Here is a 26,703-nt window from a genome sequence, read left to right as displayed (position 1 = left end):
TTCCATAAAGGCCCCATAGACCCTGGACAACCGCTATGGAGTGCCATTGCCCATTGAAAATAAGGGCATGTCTCCTCCCTTAGGTCAAGATGGAGAGGGAGCCTGGAAATCCTTAGTCCCGTAATACATACCCCAAATCCTCTAAGGCACTCAGTCATCTTCTATTGCTAAGCCCTAGCTCTGTAAGCAACAATCATAAGTACTTAGAGACAAGTTTGCCAGAAGCTGTGAAGATCACTGGTTACAATTAAGCATTTGCTTACACAATTACGCTGCCTAGTGTTCGATCAGAGAATCTGGAAAAGACGGGGGTTTCTGTCTCCCCGTTACAAAGATTTCATTGCTTCAAACTCTAGAACAGTCCTGTCAGATATACAATGCATGCCACAAGTATAATTTTAAATTTCTAGTAACCACATTAAAAAGTAAAAAGAAAAAGTGAAATTAATTTAATGAAAATATTTTTTTTCCCAACCATATATAGGCATTGGTTCGTAAACCCTTTTTTGGGTTACCCGTGCTTTGGAGAGTCTGATAAAGGATGGATCCTCCCCAGGGGCACCAGCGTGGCTCAGTCAGTTAAGTGTCTGACTTCAGCTCAGGTCATGATCTCATGGTCCGTGAGTTCGAGCCCCGCGTTGGACTCTGTGCTGACAGCTTGGAGCCTAGAGCCTGCTTCAGAGTCTGTGTTTCTCCCTCTCTCTCTGTCTCTCCCCCACTCGCACTCTGTCTCCCTCTCTCTCTGCAGAATACAATAAAAACGTTTAAAAATTCAAACAAACAAAAAAAAGGATAGATTCTCCCCAGAAACTTGTAGCAATTCATACACACAGAAAAATGTGCACAGAACTTCAGGGTCCTCATGGACTGCCCCTTAATCCTATCCTTGGACCACAAAGGGGCCAAGAACCCCAGAGTTAGAGCCCATATTCTAAGGAATCTTCATGCACTCTTTATCCTCCCCCATCCCTTAAAGGTGGAGAAAACAAGATAAAAAGAGGTATTGGGTAAGAGGACCTGTATGGTACACTCTCCATTCCATTCAGGAAAAATCCCGAGTTTTTCAGTTTCAGAAGAAAAGTCATCTCTGGCTTAACAGGAGCCACAGAGAGACCTGTGTGTAAAACATATACCACAGCATGTTTCAATAAACATGTATACTTCAGAAACAAATACATTTACTTTTAGGAAAATATGGCTAGGTCATTTTGGTACAAGCTTAAAGGAAAAATTGAAAATAATGTATATTTTAAAGAATGAGGTACTCAGACCATCTGGGTGGCTCAGTCAGTTAGGTGTCTGACTCTTGATTTCAGCTCAAGTCATGATCTCACAGTTCATGAGATTGAGCCCCACATCGGGCTCCTGTGCTGACAGCACAGAGCCTGCTTGGGATTCTCTCTCCCTCTCTCTCTGCCCCTCCCCTGCTTACACTCATGCTCTCTCTCTCTCTCTCTCTCAAAAATAAGTAAGTAAAACTTAAAAAAAGAGTGGGGTACTCAGTACTGACTCATTCAGGTATCACTCTTACATTTGCTCTTTATTTCGCCCAGCTTCTGGATAACGTATCATCATCTGGATAAAATCTTCAGATTTAACATTTGTCTTAAAAGGGTTGCATGTGTCAGAAGACTGATTCTGAATCTTTGACTCTTCAGAGCATTTTCCCTCTTCCGTTAAATTCTAAACTTCCATTTATATTGCTTGGATGTATATTAGTCTCCATGCTCCCATGTTGAATTTCTTTTTATAGTCTCTAAAAGTCTTGACGAGCAATACTAGAACATAGAGATTACTTAATGGCAAAAATACAGGTGTCAGCATCAGACCTGGGTTTCATGGTTTGGCCCTGCCACTTTTGATGCTATCGTCCTAGGCAACTTATCCTGTCTATCTTCTGTTTTCTCATTTGTAAAAATGGAGGCCATGTCTTCAGGATTAACAGGATCATGGGGAGCCTGGGTGGCTCAGTTGGTTGAGCGTCCAACTTCGGCCCTGACGGCACAGAGCCCAATGTAGGGCTTGAACTCACAAACCATGAGATCATGGCCTGAGCCAAAGTTGGATGCTCAACCCACCCAGGCTCCCCAAAACTGTACAAACTTTTAATGGAACCCTGTATGTCTCTGTGCACTCTCAAGTTCACTGGACCCATTCAAATAGGCAGCCCAGCACTAAGACAGGCTTACCCTGTCCTCTGTTAGCAGACATGAGTCCGTTTCTTCTCTCTGCCCCAGATTCAGAATGTCATAAATATTTAAAATGATTCTTCCTGGTGTCTCCACCCCCACCCCCCCCATCTTCTAGCACTTTGCCAGAGTTCTTTTATCTATATGTGGAAATTTGTTCACTGGCTGATTCTAAACTCAGTCTTTGTCTTCATCTTCAAATTACTGGTCCCAGCTGGCTTCTCTTCCAGCCATATTTTTCTGAATATCTCTGGCAGCAGCCATTGTGCCTTGCTGTGAAAACTGCCCTTGTCCTATCAGAGCAAGTGTCATCCAAGGCCTCGGTTGAGTCTCATAGAGCGTTCTCCTCCTCCTTTCCTGCCCTGAGCCAAGGAGGCCCAGAGGGTCTGCAGGGGATAGCTGGTTCTGTGTCGCCACTTCAGAGGGGCAGTGTTCAGGCACTCGGTGGCATCCCAGCAACAGCCTTGTCCCCAGGCCTGTGCAGTTCACTCTAGGCTCTTCTCAGTTCCCAGCCTGAGTGTCCCCCGAGAAGCAGACAGAGGAGTTTGTGTCCCTGGGCAACTAAGCGGCCTCCTGAATGCTCCTTTTTGCATTTGTTTTTCTCTTTCAGCTGCAGCGCTGTAGCTCCACGAGCGAAGCCTGGGTGCCCGAACAGCCACCGTGGCAGCAGAGTGCAACCTGCAGAAAAGCTGATCACCGACAGAGATTGAGAGAGCGAGTGTGCATGTGTGTACGCGTGCGCGGAGGAAGGAGTGGTGTGCCTGTTTGCGTGTGCATGCCTCTGTTTACACTCTTGTGATTTCGAACGCTGCTGGGGCTGGAGGAATACATGTAGCAGCTTCACCTCAGCCTCCAGACACCAGGCTAGAGGTCATGGCGGTGACTTTCAGCCAAACCTGTCCCTGTGAGCCAGCTCCCTTGTCTGAATAGAAGAGTAGAAGGACCCTAGCTGGGATTCTGGCCTCTGCCCCCACCCTAACCCTGAGCCCTCCCTCCCTCTCTCGTCACATCAGACTGAGGAGCGAGTGGGAGGGCAACATGGCTGGCTCTGGTCCAGAGCATGGGATTCTAGAAGCAGCCCTGCTGAGTTCCTGCTTTATGACCCTGGAGGCTGGGCAGGCTGGAGGGGACAGATGCTGTCCAGACACAGTCACCTGGCCCGGCTTCTTTCTTATTTTAAGATTTCCTGCCACTGGCTCCTCAAGACCCCTCCTTGGGCATCTGGGACTGAGCATGAGGCTGTAAACAGATCTGAAAACTTGATGTCATCATGGGGAAGTACAACCAGCTACCTGACTGGTGTGCCATATACATAGTACTGTAGACGGTAGCCTAAAAAGCGCATCTGCCTTTCTGGGGCTGAAAACCTAAGGTTCGGAACGGAATCCCAGCTTTTACTCTTCCTTCCTCAGAAGCTGAGAGCCAGCCCGAGTGCTGACTGTGGAGTCAGCGCCTCCACCAGGAGGAAGCCAGGTTCCTGGTGATAGAAGGCCCCCTGGCTCCCTGGCTGTACCGCAGTGCTGCCTGAGGTCAGCTGACAGCCAGGAAAGCCATTCTGTCCTGTGGTCTGTAGGCTTCTGGGGCCTGCCTGGGGCTGGTCAGCATCCAAGTGCTGTGTCAGCTCTCCCAGTAGCTGGATGCCAAGGACCCCGGCAGGTAGACTCAGGTGGGAACTGCCAGGGACTGTTGGGAAATGTCCAGGTAGAGACCCCACCCAGCACACCAACCCTTCCAGAAGCAGCAGGTGGGAGGTTTGACCCCGAGAAGCCAAGGCCTTGCATTCCAGAAGTGGCCTGGCCTCCCACCTCAACCCTCCCACTGTTGAAGGCCTGTGGAGAAAGACATAATGAAAAGGACTGTGTGGTCAGCTGGAGCAAGTCTTCCTTCCACCCTGTGGCCTGCACTTGAGCCACAAAGTGAGAGTGTGTGTGTGTGTGCGCGCGCGCATGTGTGTGTCTGTGTGTGTATAGGTGCGTGCGTAACTGAGAGGCTAATTCCTCTATGGATTTGTGTCCTCACCTGTAACATTAGGCTGGCCTCTGGGCCTTTTCCTCTCTACCTCCCCTGTGACCTTTCCTAGCCTCATAGCTGTTAACTCCCTTGGCCCTAGCCCTGTCCCTCACTGTCCTCCTCTGTCCTCGGACCAGAACCCTGGAGTCAGGCTTCTGTCTCCTACAGCTGTCCGGCACATTGACAGGCTTCTTCCTGAGATGTCCTCAGGTTTTCTCAGCCAGAGAGCTGCCTTTAGAGTCCGACTGTTGTATGTCTGTCACCCTCACTACAAATGTCCCGTAATCCTGTGGGGGAAGCAAGGTACAGGCGATGGTGTATATTCACAGCATTGGGTTGGGGTCTTCTCTGTTCCCCAGCCCCAACCAGGAGGAAAGAGAATGAGGGGTTGTTGTCAGAAGGGGAGTAGAGCGAGCCTTGGAAGGCTGTTTTGAGAACTTGAGGAGGCCGGAGTCAGTATTTATTTAGCAGCACATTCAAATATCAGGATGATTCCCTTTTCCTGCCTGTTAGATGATGGCTCTCTTCCCCCTACTTCACCATCCCTGGCAAGCTGGCCCATCCCCAGTGGAATAGAGTGGTCCACTCTTGGAGCTGGGAGGGTCAGGGTGAGGATAGGGTGCGTCTGATGGCCCCGAGCTCCGTGATGGCTTCATGCCTTCCCTCTTCTGGCCTAGGTGTTCACAGGGCTGCCACAGCATATTGCCCCAAATCCCGATCCAAGGGCCAGCATGGGGGAGAGATGGTCGCAGGCAAAATGCACTTTATACAGAGATTTTATTCTTACTGAGAAGGTGTGTTTCTCCCACATTTTGTGAATATTCACTTGTTTCATAAATGTCTGATACTGTCTGAGCAAAGCTGTGTTGTTGTCAATCTTGTGGGAGGTCTGGTAACCAGGAATCTGTGAGGCTGAGCCTGAATGAAGCCTTAGGCCAGACCATCTTGGTTGTGCTGGAACCAGGAGCTTCTCACCCTGCCTGAGACTTGGCAAGAGGGAGAGGGATGGGTAGAGATGGAGGAAGTGGGAGGTCCCTAGGTGAGTGGCCAGAGCAGACTAGTGGCAGTTTCACAGCTTGGCCAAGTTGGGGGGTCAGTCACCTAGAAGGGTATAGAGCACTCTAGGCCCAGGATTTTATCTTGCGGTGACTCAGCCTCTTGGCCCACCTAAAACCCCCAGGGCTGAGGATCAGTCCATCCAGTTAGGGCTCTCTCCAGGCCCTCAGTCCATCCTTTATCTTGACTCAGCCACTTAAGCACTGTGTGGTGTGAAGGGGACACAGGCAGCAAGAACTCTGATCTAACCAGGTGATCAGCATCTGCCCGGCTTTTTTGCCTCATGCCATCTGGCCAGAGAGTGGCCCCTCTCTGCAGTGTGTGTGGGCTTTCCTATGATGACTTCTAGCCTTGGATCACTGGAAGAGTTTTGTTAGCCCACACCACACACCAGCTTCTTGTGGGCAGGGGCTCAGGCAGGGCCCAAGAATACACAAGCTGTCCCGCACAGAGAAAGTGGAAAAGGGGAGAAACTTGGCCCCGGGTTTCATCTCATTCTTAACTCTGCTTTGAAACTCCTTCCCACCAAGACCTGGACCTGTCCCTCCCTCTCTCCCGTCTCCTGGCTTCTCTCTAATGTGTCTCTGGCTTGGCCTCAGGAGCTAAGATACCTTTGTTCTTGAGCAAAAGATTCTGGAAGATGGAATTGTCTGACACATGCACACTCCTGACCTGAGGACGCTCTTAGTTGAGGCAAGCACACGCTCTTAAGCAACAATTATTAGCCATTATGACATGACTGCTTTCCTGGGAGCAAAAGCCAGGCATCTGAGCAGCAGGTGGTTGCTGTTTGGTCCTATGAAAGGAGGCTGAGCTAAGATAGCAGGAAAGGTAAAGTGGCCGCTCCTCTAGGCCCAAAGGCAGGGAAAAGACCTTTGGCACTAGGTAACGGGATGTTCTCGATGCTGGAGGGGGAGTTGTTTCCTGCAGAGCTTTCTGGGAGCTACATTAAAGGAAAAGGGGCTAATTTGACCAGTTGGCCGTCCAGATTTGCAAATAGGATCCCACAAGTTGTGAAATAGTTTGCCCCTTTTTCAAAGAGAGGTAAGGACGGGTAGAGGACAGGACCTCTGCAGTTCTCAGGAGACCAGAGAAACCAGTGAGGTTTGGTCAGAGCCTCTGTGACCTACCAAAGCTGGGGCCCTAGCCTTGGCCAGCAGTTTGTCCAGCAGTCCATGCTCTGTAAAATAACTCACAGGCTTAGACTTCTTAGGGGAGAGACCGGGAGGGAGCCATGGCCTGAAGTTAGCAGGGGTAGAGGTGCTGGAGGGAACAGAGGAACCATTAGAAGAATCCCAAGAAGTCAATTATGGCAGCAGGAGGAAAGGCCAGCTCCTAGTCTTAGAATGTGAGAAATCAGGGGTGCCTGGATGGCTCAGTCAGTTGAGTGTTTTGACTATTGATCTCAGTTCAGATCTTCATCCAAGGGTCATGAGTTCAAACCCTGCATTGGGCTCCACGCTGGGCAAGCCTGCTTTAAAAAAAAAAAAAAAATTAAAAATAAAGAATGTGAGAAGCCAGCTATGGCGTGCAAGAGAGAGGTGTTCTGCAGGAAATGAAATTGGGATGACAAGTGAGAAGGAGAGAAATCTGAGAAAGTCCCAATGTGAGGGAGGAGAAACAGAAAAACCAGGAGGAAAGGTTCAGTTCACCATAAATAGCTGTTTGGGGCTAAAGGTGGGGCTTGGGTCAATCTTTGAAGAGAAGACCCTCTAGGGAGAGTCCATGAGAGGTAAGGGGACAGGGTTGGGTAAGACCCGGATCCTAGCGAGGAGGTGGGGTGTTCCCTGCCTCTGGTGACAACATATTTGTATTACTTTTCATCCTCACAACAACCATGAGAGGGACCATTATTGTCCCCATTTCACAGACGAGAAAACCAAACTTAGGACTGTAAAAGCACTGATGCAAGGCCACACCACCTATTCACTTAGGAAGCCAGGCTGTGATTTCATGCCATCTGACTCCAAACCTGCCTTGCTCTAGGAGCCCACACCCAAAAGCATCTCACCGTTCTCTGCCTTCCTCCACGGCCCTCTTTTCCTGTCCGCCTTCTTTGTCTGCTGCTGGGGACCAACTAGGGCCCTGGGGACCAGGGTCCCGCCATTAGTTCCCTGATACCCAAGCGCTAGAGCCACCCGAAGGGCAGAGCCCCCACGGGCACGAAGATTTTGAAGAAGGGGGAAGAGGGCAGAAGAGTCAGTGTGGGACTCAGCCCGGCTGAGCCGAGCCCAGGGGCCACGGGGGCCGCGATTTCAGCACCTCGGAGAGCGCCGGAGGGGCGGGACCGTGGGCGGGGCGGGGCGGGGCGCACGAGACCCTAGCCTGGGCCCGGGGGCGCGCGGCGGCGCTCGCGCCAGTCCCGAGAGCGGCGCGCGGTCCAGAGCCGCGCCCTGCCCTGCGCAGGTGCGCCCGCCGCACCCGCCCCAGCTGGAGCCCCGCGGCGGCGGCGGCCTCTCGCCGCGCCCCCGCCTCCTTCCCATCCGCCGCCGCCGCCTTCGCCGCCGCCGCCGCCGCCGCCGCCTCTGCGCCGCGCTCCGCCCGGATGGCCAGGGCTGTGCCGGAGAATGGCGGAGCGAGAGAGCGGCGGCCTGGGCGGGGGGGCCGCGTCCCCGCCTGCCGCCTCCCCGTTCCTGGGGCTACACATCGCGTCGCCGCCCAATTTCAGGTGAGAGTCCCCGGCCGCCGCGCCCCGCCCTTCAGCCGGGGCTGAGGAGCCCGGGCTTCCCCCACCCCCACCCCCATCCCCCAGCACTGACACCCCGACCCCTGGAACGGGAGGGCGGCGTGGTGATGGGGTTCCCTCCCTGGACAGGGTCCGCAGAAAACCCCTCAGCCTCAAGTCCAGGCTGATAGCTGCTGCATAGCCGTGGTGCAGCTCCCTCCGCCATTCCATGCCCTAGGCTAGGAGATTCAGAACTGAAATTGGAGGAGGGGGCGCTCAGGCCGCCTTCTCCCCCACTTTGGTACTGCGGCAGGGCCTGGGGTCTGGACTGAGATCCCAGAGGAGGCAGGCAGGCTAGGGCTTTGCCTATGCCCAGTCGGAAAGCTTCCGAATAGAGATGGGAGCAGGCTGGGGCGCCCCGTGGGTCCCAGTTTCTTGGGGCAACTGGCAACCTTGGTGCTGGAAGGAGGAAGCCGTGGGCCCTTCCCCCAGCCCTGCCCGGACAGAGGGGCCTAACTCCTCGTCCTGGCGTGGCCAGGACCCTCTGTAGAATTAGGCAAGCACTGACCTGGCCAGGTGCGTGCACGTGCAGAAGGCTTAGAGACACTACGCCCAGCTGTAGTTGGGGGAGGTCTGGGTTGAGCATACCTGGAGTAGCCAAGGACATTGGGTGGAAGGTGTCCCTGCTGGAGCAAGTACCCAGGTCTGTGATCTGAGTCCCCCTTCACCCCTCTCTCTGCCCACTATCTGGTGTTAGGCAATTGGGAGATGGATTCTAGATAAGTGGACAGCGGGTGTTATGGGGAAGGGGTGGATGTCCTTCCACCATAATCCTGGGCCCATTTGGCGAGGGGGAAGCAGAGGGTGTAACTGCTCCAGAGCCTAGGAGGAGGCCTACATATACCCCATTGTTTCTTTATCTAATGAGCTGGCGCCTTCCCTTCTCCTGCCCCCCACCCCACCCCAGCCAGGCCCCAGCTGGGCTCTGGCGCCAGCCTCTCTCTGACCAAGGGGTTGCTGGCTCCCTGGCCCTCAGGTGTGTAGAGAACCCTGGGGATCTCTAATGGCATCATCAGCACTAGAAACCTCCCCGGAGGCCCTCAGCTCAGAAACCGGGAAGACCAGAGGGAGGGGACCAGATGGAGGAGGCCAAGCGTGAGGGCTCCAGGGCGGGGGCTTCCGTGGGTAGTGCCTCTGGGTAATGGCTGAGGTCCCAGACCAATTCCACCTGGTATAACACGTCCAGCCAGGGGGCAAATACTGCCTTCCTACCAGGAGGCCCCTCCACAGTGGAACAGCTTAGAGGAACCTGGGTTCAAATCTGAGCCCCACCACTTTCTAGCTGGCTGACCTGACAATCCCATCTATTAGGCGAGCTAATTAATATTGATTCCTTAGTGTGCATGAAGTCGGTGTTCAACAAGTGTCCACCCTCCATGCTGTCCGTCCTCCGTATGGCTCCTTACTGTTCAAAGCATTCCTAGGGCAGGCTCATTTACCCTCACGGGCATGGGTATTGGTCTGCCCATTTTATAGATAACAAGATTGAGGTTCAGGAAGGCAGTGGCTTGCCTGAGGACCCTGAGGAAGTCAGAGCCTGGGGCCCTGTGTGTGTGTTCAGTCCACGCTGCCTCCAGGCCCTGTCTTTGGCCCAGAGAACAGTTTTGCCTCCCTCTACCTGCTTCCAGATCCCCGGGTGACAGTGCCCTCCACCCCACCCTGCCCCCGGCAGACAGGTTAGCATGGATGCTTTAGTGAGAGGAACTGACGAGGTGGATGCCAGCCAGCGAGTGTCCAGTCCCGGCCAGGTGGGCGAGAATGGCAGTGTGCCAAGGCTGAGGCGTGGGCTGGCCCTCCAGGACACTGTGGCCTGGCTGTGGGGACAAGGCCAGCACGTGGGAATAATAAAGGCAGTGTCTCCGGCCCCACATGGTCTGCCCTGCCTGCTCCAGCAGCCCCTCCTGACCTTTCCCTTGTTCTGCCTTGCATAACCCTTCGCCCAGCTCGGGTTAACCCTGGATGGTCGCCGCTCTCTCACGGCTCTTTGGTGGGGTCATGGATCCAGCCGGTCTGGGTTTGCAGTGTGGCCCAGCCTTTTTAGCTGCGTGCCCCAAGACTGGGCACTTCACTCCCAGAGCCTCTGTTTCTTCTTCTCCACGATGCCAGTGTTGGCTCCTGCTCAGGGTGGTCCTGAGGTGGACCACTCAGGCGGACCCGAATGGGACAACACGCGTTGACTGTTTCAGGGGCTGCGGGGAGCTGCTTTCATGCAGGGCTGGTGTTGTTACTAGATGTGTGCCCCCAGCACCACTGTCAGCTTCCAGAAGGCATAAGGAGTCAACACCTGAACTTTGGTTTGCCCGCTGCCCAGTATAGAGTAGGTGCTCAGTAATGCCTTCTTGGTTGATTATTAAGGGTAAGTTGTGTGCTGTCCTCCTGGAGCTCAGAGAAGAACATGTTGTCAGAGAATCACGGTGGGACATGCTGAGCCCCCTGGGAGGCCCTCCCTTTGCCCAGCCCTGTTCTACCTGCTTTCTGCGTGAGAGCGTTTCATGCTCGCCAGAGCCATAGAAGCAGAGCGATAGTATTATCCCCACGTTGCAGATGAAGAAACTGAGGCATAAAGAGACTAGGTAAATGGCAGATCTGGGGTTTGAGTTCAGGACGTCTGATTTCAGAGCCACCCTGAAAAGAGAGAGCCCTGAGGGCAGAGAGAGAGCATGTGCAGGGAGAAAGCATGGTGTGGACATGGGAGAGGTGGAGAGCGTTTGTTTGTTGGTAGTTGGTTTAAATAAGTGTTCTGTTTGGTTTTTTTTTTTTTTTCCTTCTGATTATAGAAATGCTCCAAGCAGTTACTAGTAGTTACCTCTGGATGTGGTATCAGAGGAGGAATTGTCACTGATGTCACATACTTCAGTTATTATTGGACTTCTCATTTCTACAAGCAGCCTAGGTTACTTCTGTAACTTACAACATTAGAAAAGAGAATTTAAAATTAAAGTGGCTCGTGTTCATTCTAGGGGAAACTCTAGAAAAGAGACTTTAGAAAAATGCCCAGTGGCTACACGGAGCTGCGTAGGTGGGATAGAGGAGAGGGACAGAGGGACAGTCCATGTGGGAGAGACAAAGGGTGCTTATGAAAAGTACAGCGAGCGGCCCACCCTGGGTATGTGGGAGCAGAGCTGGGGGTGAGGGGCCTCAAAACTCAGCTCATCCAAACCCCCTTCCCTTTTACTGAGGAGGAGACCAGAGAGTGTGAGTGGCTTCCCTGAGAAGAGCAGGTGAGTGGCAGAACCCAGGCCTCATGACTGTCTGGATGCCGTGGTTTTTACCTCACCACGCCGCCTTGGGGATGACAGATACGGCCACCTGAGAGGTGCAGAGGCCTCCTCATTTATCTCTCACTCAACAAACATTTGCGCTTTGGCGGGCTCCCTGGGGAGACGCTCCAGAGGCACAGACACGGGCCTGGGCATCACGCAGGTGACCGTGTAGAGGGGAGACAGACAAGGTCTTACCAGACGGTGTGATGGTGGCTGAGGTCAGAGGCCCAGGGCTGCCGGGGCCAGCGGGTCAGTGCGAAGCGGCAAAGGTTTAGCAGGAACCACAGCGTTGGGTCGCTGTCTGGGGACGGTCACTCAGGCTGCTGGGTAGAGAGCGGACAGGGAGGCAGGGAGACCACTGGGAGACTGGCCATCCTGTGTGTGACAAGGAGGGGCTGGAGAGGACATGAGGAAGATTTCGGGGGCGGGTTAGCTCACTTGGTGAGGTATCTGGTATAAGGGGTGGGGGAGGCAGGAACCCAGGATGACGCTGGGCCCCCTGGAGATGGGGTGCCCTGTGGGAGATGAGAGGCTCGGTGGGCAGGGAGGCGAAATTAGTAGGAGGCCTACTGAGCTTGAGGTCGGTGACCACTGGGGACCCAGCTGGAGCATTCAGACAGGCAGTTGTTTTTAGGCCTGGCATCACTAGAGAGGATTGGGCTGGGGCCAGAGACCCTGGGAGTCTCAAGAGAGAAGGCCACTGAAGCCTCAGAGAGAACATCACTACCCAAGGGGCAGCAGAGAGCAGGGAGATGGCCCAGGGCCCCGGAGCCTGGCCTGTTCCGGCAGACGTTTCCGTGGGAGGAGGGAAACCGGAACAGCTGCTGCTGCTGGAGCCACCCTCCCCCAGCCCTAAGGCCTGGGCAGCCTCCCCCCCAACCCTGGCTCGGCTCCTAGCGAACCCCCAATGTGGGGGGCAGACAATGGCCACGGCAGGGTTTCACCCCCACTTCTTTGATGGCAGAGCCTTAAAGTTGGTCTCTGAGTTCTTGGCATGAGCCCCTCCATGGATCCCACAAAGTGGGGTCACTGCCGCCATCCGCACTTAGGGGTTCTTACCCATTCTAGGATGTCACCTCTGTCCCGTGGCCCTACCCTTGTATTCATTCAAAAAGATCTCTACCAACATTAACTGTAGGCCCTGCCGTGTTCTGGCGCCCAGAGCTGCCGGCGCCGTGGCACTTCCTTCAGTAGACGTTCATTTAGTACCTACGGTGTACGAGGTCTTGGGCTCTGTGCATGGATTAGAACAGGGGTAGGGAGTTGGTGCCCGTTGAACACGATGACCCCCCTGCCCTCAGGAAACCGCTCCATGGCAAGGCCAGCAGCCCCGGAGCCAGGAGCAAGAGCCTGGCGCTAGGCTGGTCTGACCCAGTACAGAAAATTTATCCAGGGGAGCGGAGGAGAAAAGATCTCCCCAGATGCCACCGTGTCCATGGCTGCGTCCGTGGTAGTGTTTCTTCCTGCGTGTGAGTCCTCATGTGAAGCCACGAGGTCATTATGCTCCGTTTGCTCATTAGAGTAGTTGCCATTTTCTGCATTCACACACAGACTCCGTAATATCGGACAAAAAGACCGCATAATATCCCGTGCCCTGGGTGGGCACGGTTTAACCAGCCCGCTGGTGCTGAGCTATTAGTTGTTTTCAGTGGTTTGCTGTTAGGAGAAATACGCATCCTTGTGTACACGCACCCTTTTCCGCATGCGGGGTTGTTTTCTCAGGGTGGCTTTTCAAAAGTCAAATCACCAGATCCCAGAGTCCCGGCTACGTATCAGCACCGAGAGCTTCAAACAGATCGGACACATTCTAACCCCATACTTCGGGACTGTCCCGTAGGACTTGTTTCCCGGGGTGGACTCCGTTTTTCACCGGTGTCCACAGTGTGGACACGGTCAGGGAGGGAATTAGAGACGAGAGAAACAAAGCTAGCCTGGCTCCAGTGTCCCCCCCCCGCCCCCCACCCCCCCAGAGCTGGTGGTGGCATGGGGTGGGAGTTCTGAGGATGCTGGGCTGGCTCCCCCCACCCCACCACCGTTTCAGCCAGCACCTCCCTGGGGGCCTGCACATTCTGCCCCAGATCCTGACGTCGGTGGGCCACAGGAAGTTGAGTTGAAAGGGCACCTGACTTAGAGAATTTTAAGGAGAAAACCCAAACAGGCCAGTGGTTCATTCAGCCAACGTTTATTAAGTACCTATCAGGCACCACGTCATTGATCAAGACAGACACGGTCCTGCCCTTGTGGACCAACAGCCCCTAAGGGGAGCCCTCCCCCGCCGCCCCGTAGAGCCCCCCCACCCCACCCCACTGATCGCAGAAACCAAAGGTCTAATCGCCGTGATCCAGAACCACCAGTAAGTGGGCCTGAGAAAGCCAGGAGCAGGGCTGTTTGGCCTAGTCAGGGAGGTCAGGGAAGGCTTCCTCGAGGGACCCGGGTGGGGGGGGCAATGATACCCTAGAGTTCGGGGAGGCCCTAAGGAGCCTCAGGCCACAGGGAATTTTGGCCCCTTTCCCTAAGTGCCAGGGGGAAGCTATTAAGGGATTCTGAGCTGGGGAGGGGTTTCAAGACCAGGTTTGCGTGTCACGTGCTGGTTTGGGTTGCCCAGTGGAGAATGGCCTGTAGGGGAGCCAGAGGGAAATGGGAAACCAGCCTAACTGAGAACTACTGGAAACCGGCTAGTTGCCCAGCACACACAGGGCGGCAGAGGGACAGGCTGGGCGCTTGAACCGCAGATGCTCTGTGTTGTGAGAGGGGCCCGTGGGGCACCATGGCCAGGACGCAAGGTCACTCCGCTGGCATCCCTCCCTCACTTCCAGAGAGCCAGGAAGGGGAAGACAGGAATGGCCTCCGGACAGCCACATGCCTGGCTCGGGTTTGGCCTTGCCCAGCTAAAGCCTCAGCACTTTGCCACTTAACCCTTACTTTGCACACACTCCTGACTCAGCCTGCTGCCGGGCTGAGACGGCAAACGGGAGAGGGCTAGGCTGCCATCGGTGGGATGAGGAGAGCAGGAGACAAGATGGCACGTGGAAGGGAGAGGGCCATGTAATAAGCACCAGAGCACAAAGACATGCTTGTTCATTTGGGGGAGAGCACTACAGGAAGAGGGGGCCCTCAGATATATAGACTCCAAAGGTCAGGGAGGTCTCCGGAGAGCAAACCCACGACACGGGGTCACCAAATGTTAACGTGGATGGGACCTCAGCAACCATCTCACCCGAATGGGCAAAGCAGGCCTGACTGGTCAAGAGCAGCTGCCTCCGGAGGGAAGCCGCCAAGGCCGCCGGATCTGGGGGCCCACTTCCTTCTCCTCTTCCCTCCTCCCCTCCAGCTTTTCCTTCCATCTCCCTTCCTCCCGACAATTGCCTTCCTTGAGCCTGGAGGACTCAAGGGTCCGTTAAGCTTTCCCTCCACAAAGGGCCTCCTCTGGAGACCCAGGACATGGGTGCCCGGAGGAGCGGGAGCTAAGGGCAGGGGCTGGGGGTGACTCACCAAGGGGCCTGCTCGACCTGTCTGTCCCCCCGTTCCTTGGTCGTGACCTCCTCACAGCGCTCTGCAATCCACACGCTCCACTGTGTTCAACCTCAGCAGCACCTTTGAGGTCGGGGCGGGGGCGGGGGGGGGGGGTTGCTCATTTTACATGTGGGGAAACTAGATTTTCGGCGCCCTCCGTGTGCGCCCCAGGGTTCCTCATCTGGAAAAGGGGCAAAATAAAACCCTCTCCCAAGGTTGCAGTGAGGATTCGGGGAGATGCAGGGCACGAAGAGGGTTGGCGGCCCCGAGCCTCATCAGTGACGGAGTCAGGACCTGGTCTCGCGCCTCCTGTCTCCAAGCCTGCTGTGGTGACCATTCTGCCATCCTGCCTCGTGAGGAGGAAGAGGTCAGATAAGCAGCTCCCTTCACCCCCCCCCCCCCCCCCCCCCCACCGCAGCAGGACACCAGTGCAGGCTTTCGAGCCCGGCCCGGTGCTCTTTCCCCCCGTGTCCCACAGCTGGCCTCACGGCTGGGCCTGCCTGCCCCCAGACCCGCCGTCCCCAGAAGTGGGATACAGTGGGACGCCGGGGGGGTGCAGAGATGAGCTGCGGGCCTGCCCTGAACACTCTGGCCTGAGAGAAGCAGGTGGACGCTAAGGATGTCCCTCGACAAACATGTGGCAGGCGTGTCCTGAGGGCCTTGTGTGTGCCAGGTGACCTCACGAGCTCTACCCTCCAGGAGCATACAGTCCAGATGGAGCGGGGAGGGTGGGGACCTGTGTGCCATCACCTGCTCGGCACAAGGGTGGGCGATGTGAGCTCCATCCACCTCTGGAGCAGCCTGGCGGGCTGTCTGAGGGAGGCCTGGTCCTGTCTGTCCCGCCACACCACCTTGCATCCATGCAGGTGGCGACACCAGGCACAGGTGAGGGGTGACGGGGGACCGGGAGGGCTTCCCAGAAGAGTGGGCTTAACCGAGCCTTCTCCCAGCAAGCACAGGTTGAGAAGCCTGCCTGCCAGGTGCTCCATCCGAGCACTGGACTAGACCCCTGGGGAGGCAAGTGCGGGAGGTACAGGCAGTCACACGCGGAACTGGAGACCTTGAATGCCAAGCCAAGGGGCCTGCCACTAGCAGGGAACCTTAGGGGGCTTTGAGTAGGGGGCAGAAGGGTGGTGTTTCTGGCAGCTTCGCCTGATGGTCGGTGGGGTGGAGCGCTCCCGGCATGGGGACACTGAGGCAAGCAGGCCAGTGGGGAGGTCTGGAGCTGCGGAGGCAGGAGCTGGGCTGGGACCCGGCAGCGAGGAGGAGATGCGGATGTGTGCAAGGATTACTGGCAGAGCAGGGCGCCTGAGGGCACCTCTGGGTCAGATGCCCAGGCGCCCTGCAGCTCTCTGATGCTGGCCGAGTCGCAGGAGTGGGTCTTCTCTGTGACTTTCCAGGCAGCCGATGCGTCTTGACCACTTACTTAGCGCCGGCCACTGGGTTCTCGTCCCGAGGCCCGAGGTGTCGCGCCGCACTGGTCAGACAACGGGGCTGCCGTGGCTTCTGGGCCGGACCATCGTCCGCAGCCTACCCCCACCTCCACACCACACCATCCCCCAGCCCTGAGAGCCTACCACCCTCAGGCTCCAGGTCAGAAGAAGCCTTAAAGAGCACCTTGTCTGTCCAGCTCCCTTGTCCTGGTCAGAACCCCTCTCTGCCGTCCCCTCCAGCGCCTACCAGCCTCTGTTTATGGCACTCCGCAGTGGCAGAAAGCTCATTACCTTCCAGCCCCCCCGGGAGGGGTCCATACAGGGTCTGCCTTTAGCCCTGGCTGTGGAACCTCCTGTACCCATAGGCCCCTCCTGAGTGCTGAAAGATGAAACCCCGGGAGGTGACAGAGTTCTCTCCTGCATCCAGGTTGTCAATAGAGGCGGCCCGGACCCACCTCGGGCAGCACTGTCTGGATGCTGCCTGGCCCCACGGAAGCCTCTCTGATGAGGTGTGAGGGCTGAGCGCCTTGCTGTGTGGGTGGGGGCGTCCATTCATGGAGAATTTCAGAAGCACCCCCCCACCCCCACCCCATCTCACCACCAGGTGCCCTGAGTGTGGCGCTGGCCCTTTAAAGCAGATCAGGGTTTGCTTTTGGGGGGAGACATCCCAGATTTCTGCCATCTGCTTACAAGCCTGGTCCAAGGAGGGGGGCCATCCCAGCCCCCGACAGGGGCATTGGAAGGGCAGGTGGCATCGATTGCAGTAACCTGATCCGATCCCGAGGGGGAGGCGGCAACGCAGCGGCTTCAGCGCAACTGCAACTGCCGGGCCAGGCCGGGAAGGAAGCCGCCTGCAGCTGAGGGCTGGGCTGGGAAGCGCTGGGGCTGGGGCCTGGGTCTGCAGCCACTGCCTCTCCTCCTGGCCCATCTATTTTTAATGAGCTCCCCAGGCTTCTGCTGCGGGCAGGACGCAGAAAGGCAGGCCCCGGCAGTGGAGGCCCGAGGCCCCAGCCCTGCCCTGAGCCCTAGCCCCCCAACCCTGCTGGGCATGAGAGGGTGGCCCTGGGGCCCTGCAGCCCCCCGGCCGGGCAGGGCTCTCCATGAAGCTGGTGCCGAAGATGGATTCGAGCCCAGACAATGACAGCTGGTTGGAGGACCAGTGGGAGCGCTGGTAGGGGGTAGAGGGGTTGGTGGGGCGGGGGGGGGGGGGGGGGCATTTAGGGGGCAGCTCCATGGAGCTCTGGGTTTCTGTTTGGTCTGACAGAGGCAAGAGGCAGGGGATGTGGGCCTGGGGCTGGGGCTGGGGCTGGGGGCTGGGCCACCACCTCTCCTGGTTGACCTTGGACTCCTGGGTCTCCCTTGCTCTGTGCCTCAATCTCCCTGTCTTACTTAGGAAAAGGCTCAGAATTCTCCCCAACTTCCACAACAGAATTCTCTCACATGTCCCACCCACACCAAGCCATGTAGAGTGCCCAGGGCTAGGGGTGAGCCAGTGTAGGGGACAAGCGGACAGTCACTACAGTGGGGTGGGGGCTGGCCTGGGGGTAGAGGGTTCTAGCACAGCCAGTTAAGAGTTGTGCTCTGGTCTGTCTCCTGAGCTCATGACACCTCCAGCCCCAGCCCCAGGCCTTCCTTGACCCTCTGCAGCCTTCTGTTCAGGATCCGTGTGCTGGGCAAGGCGATTTTGTGGTTGAAGAGATGAGATGAAGAACACCGAATGGGGGTGTAGTTTCTCCTGGAACAGGCTGAAACTAGCCACATTGACACCAGATCTCCCTTCACCTGCTCCCGGGGCTCACGAGGCATCGGTCTTCCTGGGCTGGGGGCATGGAGCACTCCTCTGAGGCTGGGGAGGGGCCTCTGCCAGCACCTCAGGTTTTGTCACTGCAGGGATTGCACGGGGAGCCCTCCTACTCCAGGCATCCCTTGTCACTTCTCACCTCTGCATTCTCCATGGGTGAATTGGCCTTGGCACCTGCCTTGACCCTGGGAGGCATTTCTCTGGCAGAGCTGAGGCTCTGACCAGCTGGGCCTTCTAGGCACTGCCTCCTGGTTGGCAACCAAATGGAATAAGCTGGAGTAGCCTGGAGCCTCCCCTCTCCCTGCCTGTTACCCCTTGTCTTGGCTCGTGTGGATAAGTCCCATGCTCTGGGGGCTGTGATTTGCCTTCGAGGGACTGCCCCTTGGAAGAGGTACTAGGGAGACATCAGTGGACTAAGTAGTCCTCCTGGGTTGGTAACTTTGGCTTCCTGTCCTCACCAGGCTCACCCACGACATCAGCTTGGAGGAGTTTGAGGATGAAGACCTCTCAGAGATCACCGAGGAGTGTGGCATCAGCCTGCAGTGCAAAGACACCCTGTCCTTGCGGGTAAGAGTGGGCTTTCAGGAGCCCCTGAGTGGGATGGCAGGATGGGTAGGGACAGGAGTGAAGGCATCCCCACACCTACAAAAGGACTTTCAGGGTCTGTATGGCATGCTCATTAAATGAAATGACATCCAAGAAACACATCCACTACAATGCGTGGCACATCTTGGGTGCTCGATCAGAATTTTTTTTTTTTTTGGGCCAGGGGCTAAGGCAAGAGGCAGCTCCTTCCACTGCTCACAAGAAGGGAGAGGACAGGAGGTCTTCAGATGTAGGGCAGTAGCAGTTAGGGCTAGAGTTAAGGGAAGGATCAGCACTACCCTAAACTGTTTCCAGAGCAGCCTTGGCAGAGGGCCTGAGGCAGAGCAGGGTGGAGTCTGTTAGAGTCTGCAGTGCTTTGGGACAGGAAAAAAGAGCCAAGGCACTCCCTCGGCTGCCATTGCACCAAATCACACCACATAGCCCCACAGACCCTCCCTGGACTGCAGTTCTAAAGGATCCTCTGGAGGGTTACCCTAGCATTGCTGCTGCTTTTGGCCTCCTGGCTTTGTCATAGGACAGATGGCTCTCTCCATTCCCTAAGTTCTGAATCCTGCCAGGGGGTCCTCAGCATGCGGGTAATTTGGGTCAGATAGGGATCCCCCTAGGTCTTTTCAGAACAGGAAGAAAGGAACCATTGGCCAGGAAATAGGAGGCAAAGCACGGGACTAGGTTGCAGAGTCCAGAGCTTCTGTCAGCACCCAGGAGGATGGGTGGCTAAAGTGGACATGGTATTAGAGGAGAATGGTTAGCAAAGGAGAGCTGCGGTGTGAGCTGGGTGGGGTGCCTGTCTCTGGGTTGAACTCCTGTTGCCTGTTACAGAGATTCTGTAAGCTCTGCCAGGCAAGGGGAAACCAAGGGATGAGGATAACCCTCCAGTACCCCCACGGCCAGGCCAGCAAGGGTGAGGAATGGTCCCAGGGCCTTGACATAGCTTCCCTAAGGTCATACACCTGTTCCGGAATCCAACACCACCCTTTCACCTAACATGCACCAGCAGAGTTTGGGAGAGGGTGGTCCCTGCCACCAGCCAGGGCCCTGAGGCAGTACTAGCTAGAGGTGTACCCTGTGGGGACTTAGACAAGTTCTAGGGGGCTTTCACACACTCTTGCCAGTAAGCCCTCACCTCTCTGGGAAGCTGGGAGACAGTTAACTGGAGAGGGAATTGAAGGGTCAGGGGATCTGTCCAAGGTGCCAGGGAGTTAGTGGCAGAGCTGAAACTAGACTGGGGCTCTGAATGATCAAGGTTAGGATGGCCCGAGAGAAAACCCAGGTTAGAGGGTCCTCGGACTGGGACTGTCGAGAGGTGCCGCGTGCCGGTGCCCCCACCTGCCCTTCCCCCCTCCCTCCCCACCCCCCCCCCCCCCCCCACCCCCTGCATCCCTCTTCTGTTTGCACTGCGGCCCTTCCTCCATCCTTCGCCTGGCTGGGACTGGTTTCCCAGTTTTCGTCACTGCCCCCTTCAAACACTAACCTCCCCCTCCTCCATCCCTTGTGGGGCCCGAACTCCTTGGCGACCCTGCGTCCCCATGGCAACAGCGGTGACCTCACTCTGGGCTCGGCTTACAACCCCGGTGAGGTCACCGGCCGTTGCCAAGGGAACGGGAGGGTGCAGAGAGTCAGGAAAGGGGGCAGCGCGGGGAGGGGGGCGGCATAGACCGCCAAAGGCGCCGACTAGCTTGGGGAGGAGTCGGCCTCGCGAGTCCTCGCGAGGGGCGAGGGGCGGGAGGGCGCGGCCCCCTCTCGCCGGCCACCTGCCCCTGTCCCCTTCCCTCCCCCTTTGCGGCCGCGGAATGGACTCGCCCGGGCGGTGGGGCGGTGCGCGGCGGCCTCGGCCCCGCCCCGACGCGGCCCCGCCCCCTGACGCCCCTCCGTCCGTGCGGCGCAGCCCCCGCGCGCCGGGCTGCTGTCTGGGGGCGGCGGCAGCGCGGGGAGCCGGCTGCAGGCCGAGATGCTGCAGATGGACCTGATCGACGCGGCGGGGGACACTCCCGGAGCCGAGGACGACGACGAGGAGGAGGAGCGCGCGGCGCGGCGGCCGGGAGCGGGGCCGCCTGAGGCCGAGCCCCGCCAAGAGCCGGCGCCCCGCGGCCAGGGCCAGGGCCAGGGCAGTGGGGACACATATCGGCCCAAGCGGCCCACCACGCTCAACCTCTTCCCGCAGGTGCCGCGGTCTCAGGTGAGGCGCGAGCAGCGTGGGGCGGGGCTGAAGGGGTGGTGCCCCGGGGACTGGGCGCGCGAGGCGTAGGGGGCGCAGAGCAACTCGCGGAGGAGGAGGGTGGGCAGGCCGGCAGGCTGGAGGCGCGAAGAGAGGCTGCGGGAGAGGGACCTGCTGGCCGGCACTGGGAGAAGTCGGCCTGGTGAGACTTCCCAAGTGGGAGGTCCCAGGGGAGGTGGTCTCGGTGGGCAGGTGGGATCTGCCCTAAAGGAGAGGAGCCAGGTGGGGCCGACAGGGTTTGGAGCCTCGTAGAGGGTTGAAGGAATGAAGGAGCCGAGGGGGACAGTGGAAGGATCTGGGTAAGGAGAGCAGTGGGGGCTTAGGAGAACAGAACAGTGCTTTGAGGGGTCGCAGGGATTTGGAGCTTTGGACCTCAGGCTGGAGCAGGGTTTCCCTTTTAGGGTGTGGGGCTCCTGGTGAAGGGCAGAAGCAGGGCCTGGAGAAGAGAGCAGCTAAAGTGGTCGTTTCCGGGAAAGGTCATGGGGAATTGTGAAGAGGTGGGGATGGGGAGCTCAGAAGCAGCCGCCAGTTTGAGATGTGGGCAGCTGGGAATTCCCAGAAGGCAGGGAAGAGACATGGGAGGTGGAGCTGCTTGGCTGAGTTGGGGGCCTGGGGCCCCTGGGCTGGGTGGCTGGATGCCAAGGAGGGTTGAATAGGGTGGGGGAGAGCCGGCTGTGGCCCTTTGTCTTCCAGGCCCCGGCTGGAGAGGTGTAGAGGAGGGGCCCAGGGAGGTGGGGCTGTTGGTGGAGGGTGCAGGGGGTGCAGGGAAAGGGACAGGGAAAGGATTGGTCCCTTTCCCAGAATCCTCTGGGGTGGATTTTGGCAGCCAGACTCATGAATGTGAGGGCCTATGAGAGTGTTCCCAGGGGAGAAGGCCTAAATAGTTCGTGGGGAGCCTCGTTGGCAGGCATTGTGGAGAGGGGTTCCAGGGCACCAATGATGTGGGATGGGCAGCCCTGGAGATCCAGGAAGGAAGGCCGCTGACAGCTACATCTGTCATAACTCAGTCATGTGCTCCTGGAGGGGTCTGGGAACCATGTTACTGATTCATCATTTGCATGATTCATCCCAGTTCCCCAGGCCAGCTGCTGGGAGACCCTTCCTCATCCTTTTTCCAGCTTCTACTAGAATGTCCCTGTCCCTTCCCTAAGCTATAGCTTGCTGAGCTCCAGGACTTGGCTGGAAGTGAGCATCTATATGTATAGCCTCAGTGTCTGGGACTGGGGGTCTGGCTCTGTCCCCAGATGGCTCCTGCTTCTCCTCCACTCCTCCCCCACTCACCACCACACATATTGGCCATCACTACCTTTGTTGAGGCTGATAAGAGCATCTCCCCCGAGGGCCAGCTTCCCTGAGCCAGGAGGGAGAGCCGTCTAGAGCCAGTAGGTCTGGCTGGGAGGGCTGGGACTTGGCCACCCCTCCTGCCTGCTCGAGGAGGGTTGGGGGTGCGTGCGCAGCAAATGGCCTAGGGATGGCCTGATGGGGGCAGGGCCGGGGCCTCCCTGTGCCGGGCACTGTTGACTGCTTCTGTCACAAGGGCCTTTTGTTTTCTGCACAGGACACACTGAATAATAATTCTCTGGGCAAGAAGCACAGTTGGCAGGATCGGGTGTCTCGATCATCCTCACCCCTGAAGACAGGTAAGTCAGGACCCTTTCCCGTACCTGGACCGCCACCTACCCTGTCTCACTTCCCCCTCTAGAGAGCCAGCCTGGCAGTTTCCGTCTTGCTGAGTTGAGGTGAACTGCCTGTCCCGTAGCCCTGAGCGGGCCCATCTGAAGTCAGCTGGGGTGGCAGTGAGAGAACTGGCCCCAGAGTCCACCGTGGCCTCGTGCCGGGGAGCCTTCACCTTGGTTTCTGTGTCCCGCATGCTGAGTGGAGGGGGCAGGTGGCCTGGGAGTCAGGGGCGAAGCTCCCCGCTTTTACCGCCGACACTGACCCACCTGCCCTCCAGGGGAGCAGACGCCACCACATGAACACATCTGCCTGAGCGATGAGCTGCCGCCCCCCAGCAGCCCCGCCACCACCAAGGATCGAGGCACCTCCACCGACAGCCCTTGCCGCCGCAGCGCCGCCACACAGATGGCACCTCCCGGTGGCCCCCCCGCTGCCCCACCGAGCAGCCGCGGCCACTCGCATCGAGACCGCATCCACTACCAGGCGGACGTGCGGCTAGAGGCCACCGAGGAGATCTACCTGACGCCGGTGCAGAGGCCCCCGGACCCTGCAGAGCCCACCTCCGCCTTCCTGCCGCCGGCTGAGAGCCGGATGTCGGTCAGCTCCGATCCAGACCCTGCCACCTACCCCTCCACTGCAGGGCGGCCGCACCCCTCCATCAGTGAGGAGGACGAGGGCTTCGACTGCTTGTCGTCTCCAGAGCGGGCCGAACCCCCGGGCGGAGGGTGGCGGGGGAGCCTGGGGGAGCCACCGCCGCCTCCGCGGGCCTCGCTGAGCTCGGACACCAGCGCCCTGTCCTACGACTCGGTCAAGTACACGCTGGTGGTGGACGAGCACGCGCAGCTGGAGCTGGTGAGCCTGCGGCCGTGCTTCGGAGACTACAGCGACGAGAGCGACTCGGCCACCGTCTATGACAACTGCGCCTCTGCCTCCTCGCCCTATGAGTCAGCCATTGGGGAGGAATATGAGGAGGCCCCCCGGCCGCGGCCCGCTGCCTGCCTCTCCGAGGACTCCACGCCCGACGAGCCCGACGTCCACTTCTCCAAGAAGTTCCTGAACGTCTTCATGAGTGGCCGCTCTCGCTCCTCCAGTGAGTCTGCAGCAGGAGCGGTGGGGGGCCTGGGAGGGGGAGAGGCGAATCGAGGGTGTTCCTGGAGGTGGCCTCACCCATCTGCTTCAAGGCACCAGGACCAAGAGCTTGCCACCTGCCCCCTAAACCTCGGCTAGAGGTGGGACCGTTCTCCTCCAGCCCATCCCCCTCACCTGCAGGTGCGGAGTCCTTCGGGCTCTTCTCCTGTGTCATCAACGGGGAGGAGCAGGAGCAGACACACCGGGCCATATTCAGGTAAGAGCAGCGGGGTCGGGCTGGCCAGGCGGCAGCGGGGACGCCCCCTCCCTGCTCTGCCATCACTGTGTGGCCTAGACCCAGCCCCTGGAGCTGGCGTTCAGCCCTCCGCTCGGCCCCAGGGGGATGGCGTCCACCGTGTCGGAACTCCCGAGCAGGGTGATGGTGCGATGGGTTTGTACGGCGTGGCCCTCCGCAGTGCTGCGCTGCCAGGCCCGGGGACGGAGCACCTAGTCTGGCTGGGGGGGCAGGAGCCCAGGAAGGTGCCCAGCAGAGACCATGCCTGACCGTACACAGGGCGCACCCCCCAGCCTCCTCCACAGAGAAGTGCTCACTTCCTGTTCCCTCTGTTTTACCAATGGCTCTGGGCACTTCCTCCCTCAGCCCACAAGTTCCTCGATGGCAGGTGTGTGTCTGCATGACCTCGCTCTTCCGCAGGGACCAGCACCGTTAACAGGCGCTCAGGAGACTTTGCACATGTTTATTGAATTAATGCTGCTCTTGCGGCGCCTGACCCCAGAGCGGGGTGGGGAGTAGACGGTTGGCCCGGCTGGGGAGGCCCTGGTGGTGAATTCCTCACGTGCCCTTGCCGGGGACAGGTTTGTGCCTCGACATGAAGACGAACTTGAGCTGGAGGTGGATGACCCGTTGCTGGTGGAGCTGCAGGCCGAGGACTACTGGTATGAGGCCTACAATATGCGCACAGGCGCCCGGGGCGTCTTTCCCGCCTACTATGCCATCGAGGTCACCAAGGAGCCTGAACACATGGCAGGTAGCGTCCTTTCCCCTACTCGGTGCCACCAGGCCCCGCCTCCGCCCTGGCCTCATGTGACCCACCGGGGAGGGCCCTCGCGGAGGTGACATTAGGTCCCTTTCACAACGGGAGAAGAGCGAGGCCCAGCTGAGCTGGGACGTCCGCGGACTGTGGCACCCTCTGCTGGCTCTGCCACTCCTCACTTCCCGCTTGCTTTCCAGCCCTGACCAAAAACAGCGACTGGGTGGACCAGTTCCGGGTGAAGTTCCTGGGCTCGGTACAGGTCCCCTATCACAAGGGCAACGACGTGCTCTGTGCTGCTATGCAAAAGGTGCCTGTTCCCCGCTCCCTTCGGATGGGCGCCCATCCCCAGCCCGGTCCCCGTCCTCTCCTGGGGAGAGGGACATCCAGCGCCTGATTTTCATCCCTCGCCCACAGATCGCCACCACCCGCCGGCTCACCGTGCACTTTAACCCGCCATCCAGCTGCGTCCTGGAGATCAGCGTGCGGGGTGTGAAGATAGGCGTCAAGGCTGATGACTCCCAGGAGGCCAAGGTGACCTCCCGGGTCCCAGCCCCCAGGCCCCCCCACCAGATGTCTGTAGCACCTGCATGCCACTGACCCCTGCTTCTCTTCTCCCTTCTGTAGGGGAATAAATGTAGCCACTTTTTCCAGTTAAAAAACATCTCTTTCTGTGGATACCATCCAAAGAACAACAAGTAAGTGGGAAGGGACAGAGATTGAAATGTCAAGGGGTGGCCTGGAGCTATCATGGTAGGACTTGGGCCTGCGAGTATGTGGGGGGAGGGGGGCTGAGCCCACGTCCTGTCCTCCCACAGGTACTTTGGGTTCATCACCAAGCACCCTGCTGACCACCGGTTTGCCTGCCACGTCTTTGTGTCCGAGGAGTCCACCAAAGCCCTGGCGGAATCCGTGGGGTATGTCCGCGTGTATGGATCCTGCCAAGCACCCGGCCCCAGAGCGCGCCCCTCATGCTTGGCCCACCCCAGTCCCCGCTGCCCTGCACACCTCGCGGCCTGGAGTCAGGGCTGGGTGGTGTCGAGGAGTGGCTCCCACACTTTTTGGCGGTTGGACCCTTCCTTGAATTGAAGCGGCACCCGGGAAGCTCAGTGTGTAGACGACAGAGCAGAGCAGCTCTGCCGGGGGAACTGGATCCCTACCCGGGGACCCCGAGGCTCCAGCCTGAAAACCTTGGGTGGAGATCCTGTTCGTCCCGTCACCTGTGTGTCTGCCTGCTTCCCAGGAGAGCGTTCCAGCAGTTCTACAAGCAGTTCGTGGAGTACACCTGCCCCACGGAAGACATCTACCTGGAGTAGCGGCGCTGCCCTGCCCTCTACATCCCCGGGCCCTCGGGCCAGCACCGGGCCAGCTGGCTGCTGACGGGACTCGGCACTGCTCGAGGAGGGGGGCCCATCACCACCAGAGGGTGGGGAAGTGGGGGCCTTTGGCGGAGGGGGGGGGAGGGCGGGGTTTATGGGGAGAGACGAACGCAGTTTATTGTAATATATGGGACTAGATTCATCTATGGAGGACGGAGCAGGCTGCCCGGGGATTGGGGAGGGGCGGGGCTGGAGGGGTGTCAGGCCTCTAGCCAAGAAGGATGCCCACGGTAGGAGCAGAGGGCTCTGTCCCGTCCTTGGCGTCACTTCCTTTGCCGGGGCCTCTGGCTCTCTGGCCGTGACTCCTGCCTCGACAAAGCCCACGTGCCACCTGCTGGTGCCCGCCCCGTCCCATCCCCAACTCCCAGCCCCAACCGAAGGCCCTGAGCTCAGGCTGAGCCCAACCACCTCCCGAGGACTTCGCAGTAAGGAAACGGCAGCAGGTGGGGGTGCAGTCCCTGTTCCCAGCTCCGTCACTTGTGTGGCCTCCGGGTGGCTGTCATGCTGGCCCCTGGCACGTGTGGGACCTCACCAGGGAAGGAGAGAGCTGCAGCGGGGCCCCGTCCCAGCAGGAAGAGGAGGCTTCTGGACCGGCCCGGGCCAGCCGGGGCCTCTTGGCTGCCCCAGCTGTAGCCCCACCTTGGTCCCGTCACCCTGGCCACAACTATTAAAGTGCCATTTCCTGTCTGGACCGCAGTGGGTGTGTCTGCCTGGGC

At 58.3% G+C, this 26,703-nt stretch overlaps 2 protein-coding genes across 3 annotated transcripts in view; both read left to right on the top strand.

The window, feature by feature from the left end:
* Positions 1-5,059, top strand: part of CRY2 (cryptochrome circadian regulator 2) — a 33,862-nt gene extending 28,803 nt beyond the window's left edge. The window contains exon 12 of the mRNA XM_025928390.2: positions 2,800-5,059. The gene's annotated coding sequence lies outside the window, so the exon portion shown is untranslated. The remainder of the gene's footprint in view (positions 1-2,799) is intronic.
* A 2,693-nt stretch (positions 5,060-7,752) lies between these two features.
* Positions 7,753-26,674, top strand: MAPK8IP1 (mitogen-activated protein kinase 8 interacting protein 1). Of its 2 annotated transcripts, none has more exons than XM_086677597.1 (12): positions 7,753-7,923; positions 18,452-18,557; positions 20,482-20,772; positions 22,370-22,451; positions 22,766-23,578; positions 23,758-23,833; positions 24,433-24,605; positions 24,809-24,918; positions 25,026-25,142; positions 25,236-25,306; positions 25,427-25,525; positions 25,852-26,674. In XM_086677597.1, exons 1-12 carry the CDS (start codon positions 7,823-7,825, stop codon positions 25,922-25,924), a joined length of 2,112 nt encoding a protein of 703 aa, XP_086533723.1. In that variant the 5' UTR covers positions 7,753-7,822; the 3' UTR covers positions 25,925-26,674. The 2 variants fall into 2 exon arrangements, with proteins under 2 accessions (XP_086533723.1, XP_086533724.1); XM_086677598.1 differs by lacking the exon at positions 7,753-7,923 and adding an exon at positions 17,225-17,360.
* The last annotated feature ends 29 nt before the right edge of the window (positions 26,675-26,703 follow it).

The sequence above is a fragment of the Puma concolor genome, chromosome D1 (assembly GCF_028749965.1).
Source record: "Puma concolor isolate L17-30 chromosome D1, mPumCon1.1.hap2, whole genome shotgun sequence".
Lineage (NCBI taxonomy): Eukaryota > Metazoa > Chordata > Mammalia > Carnivora > Felidae > Puma > Puma concolor.
This window is presented reverse-complemented; position numbering and strand designations above follow the sequence as displayed.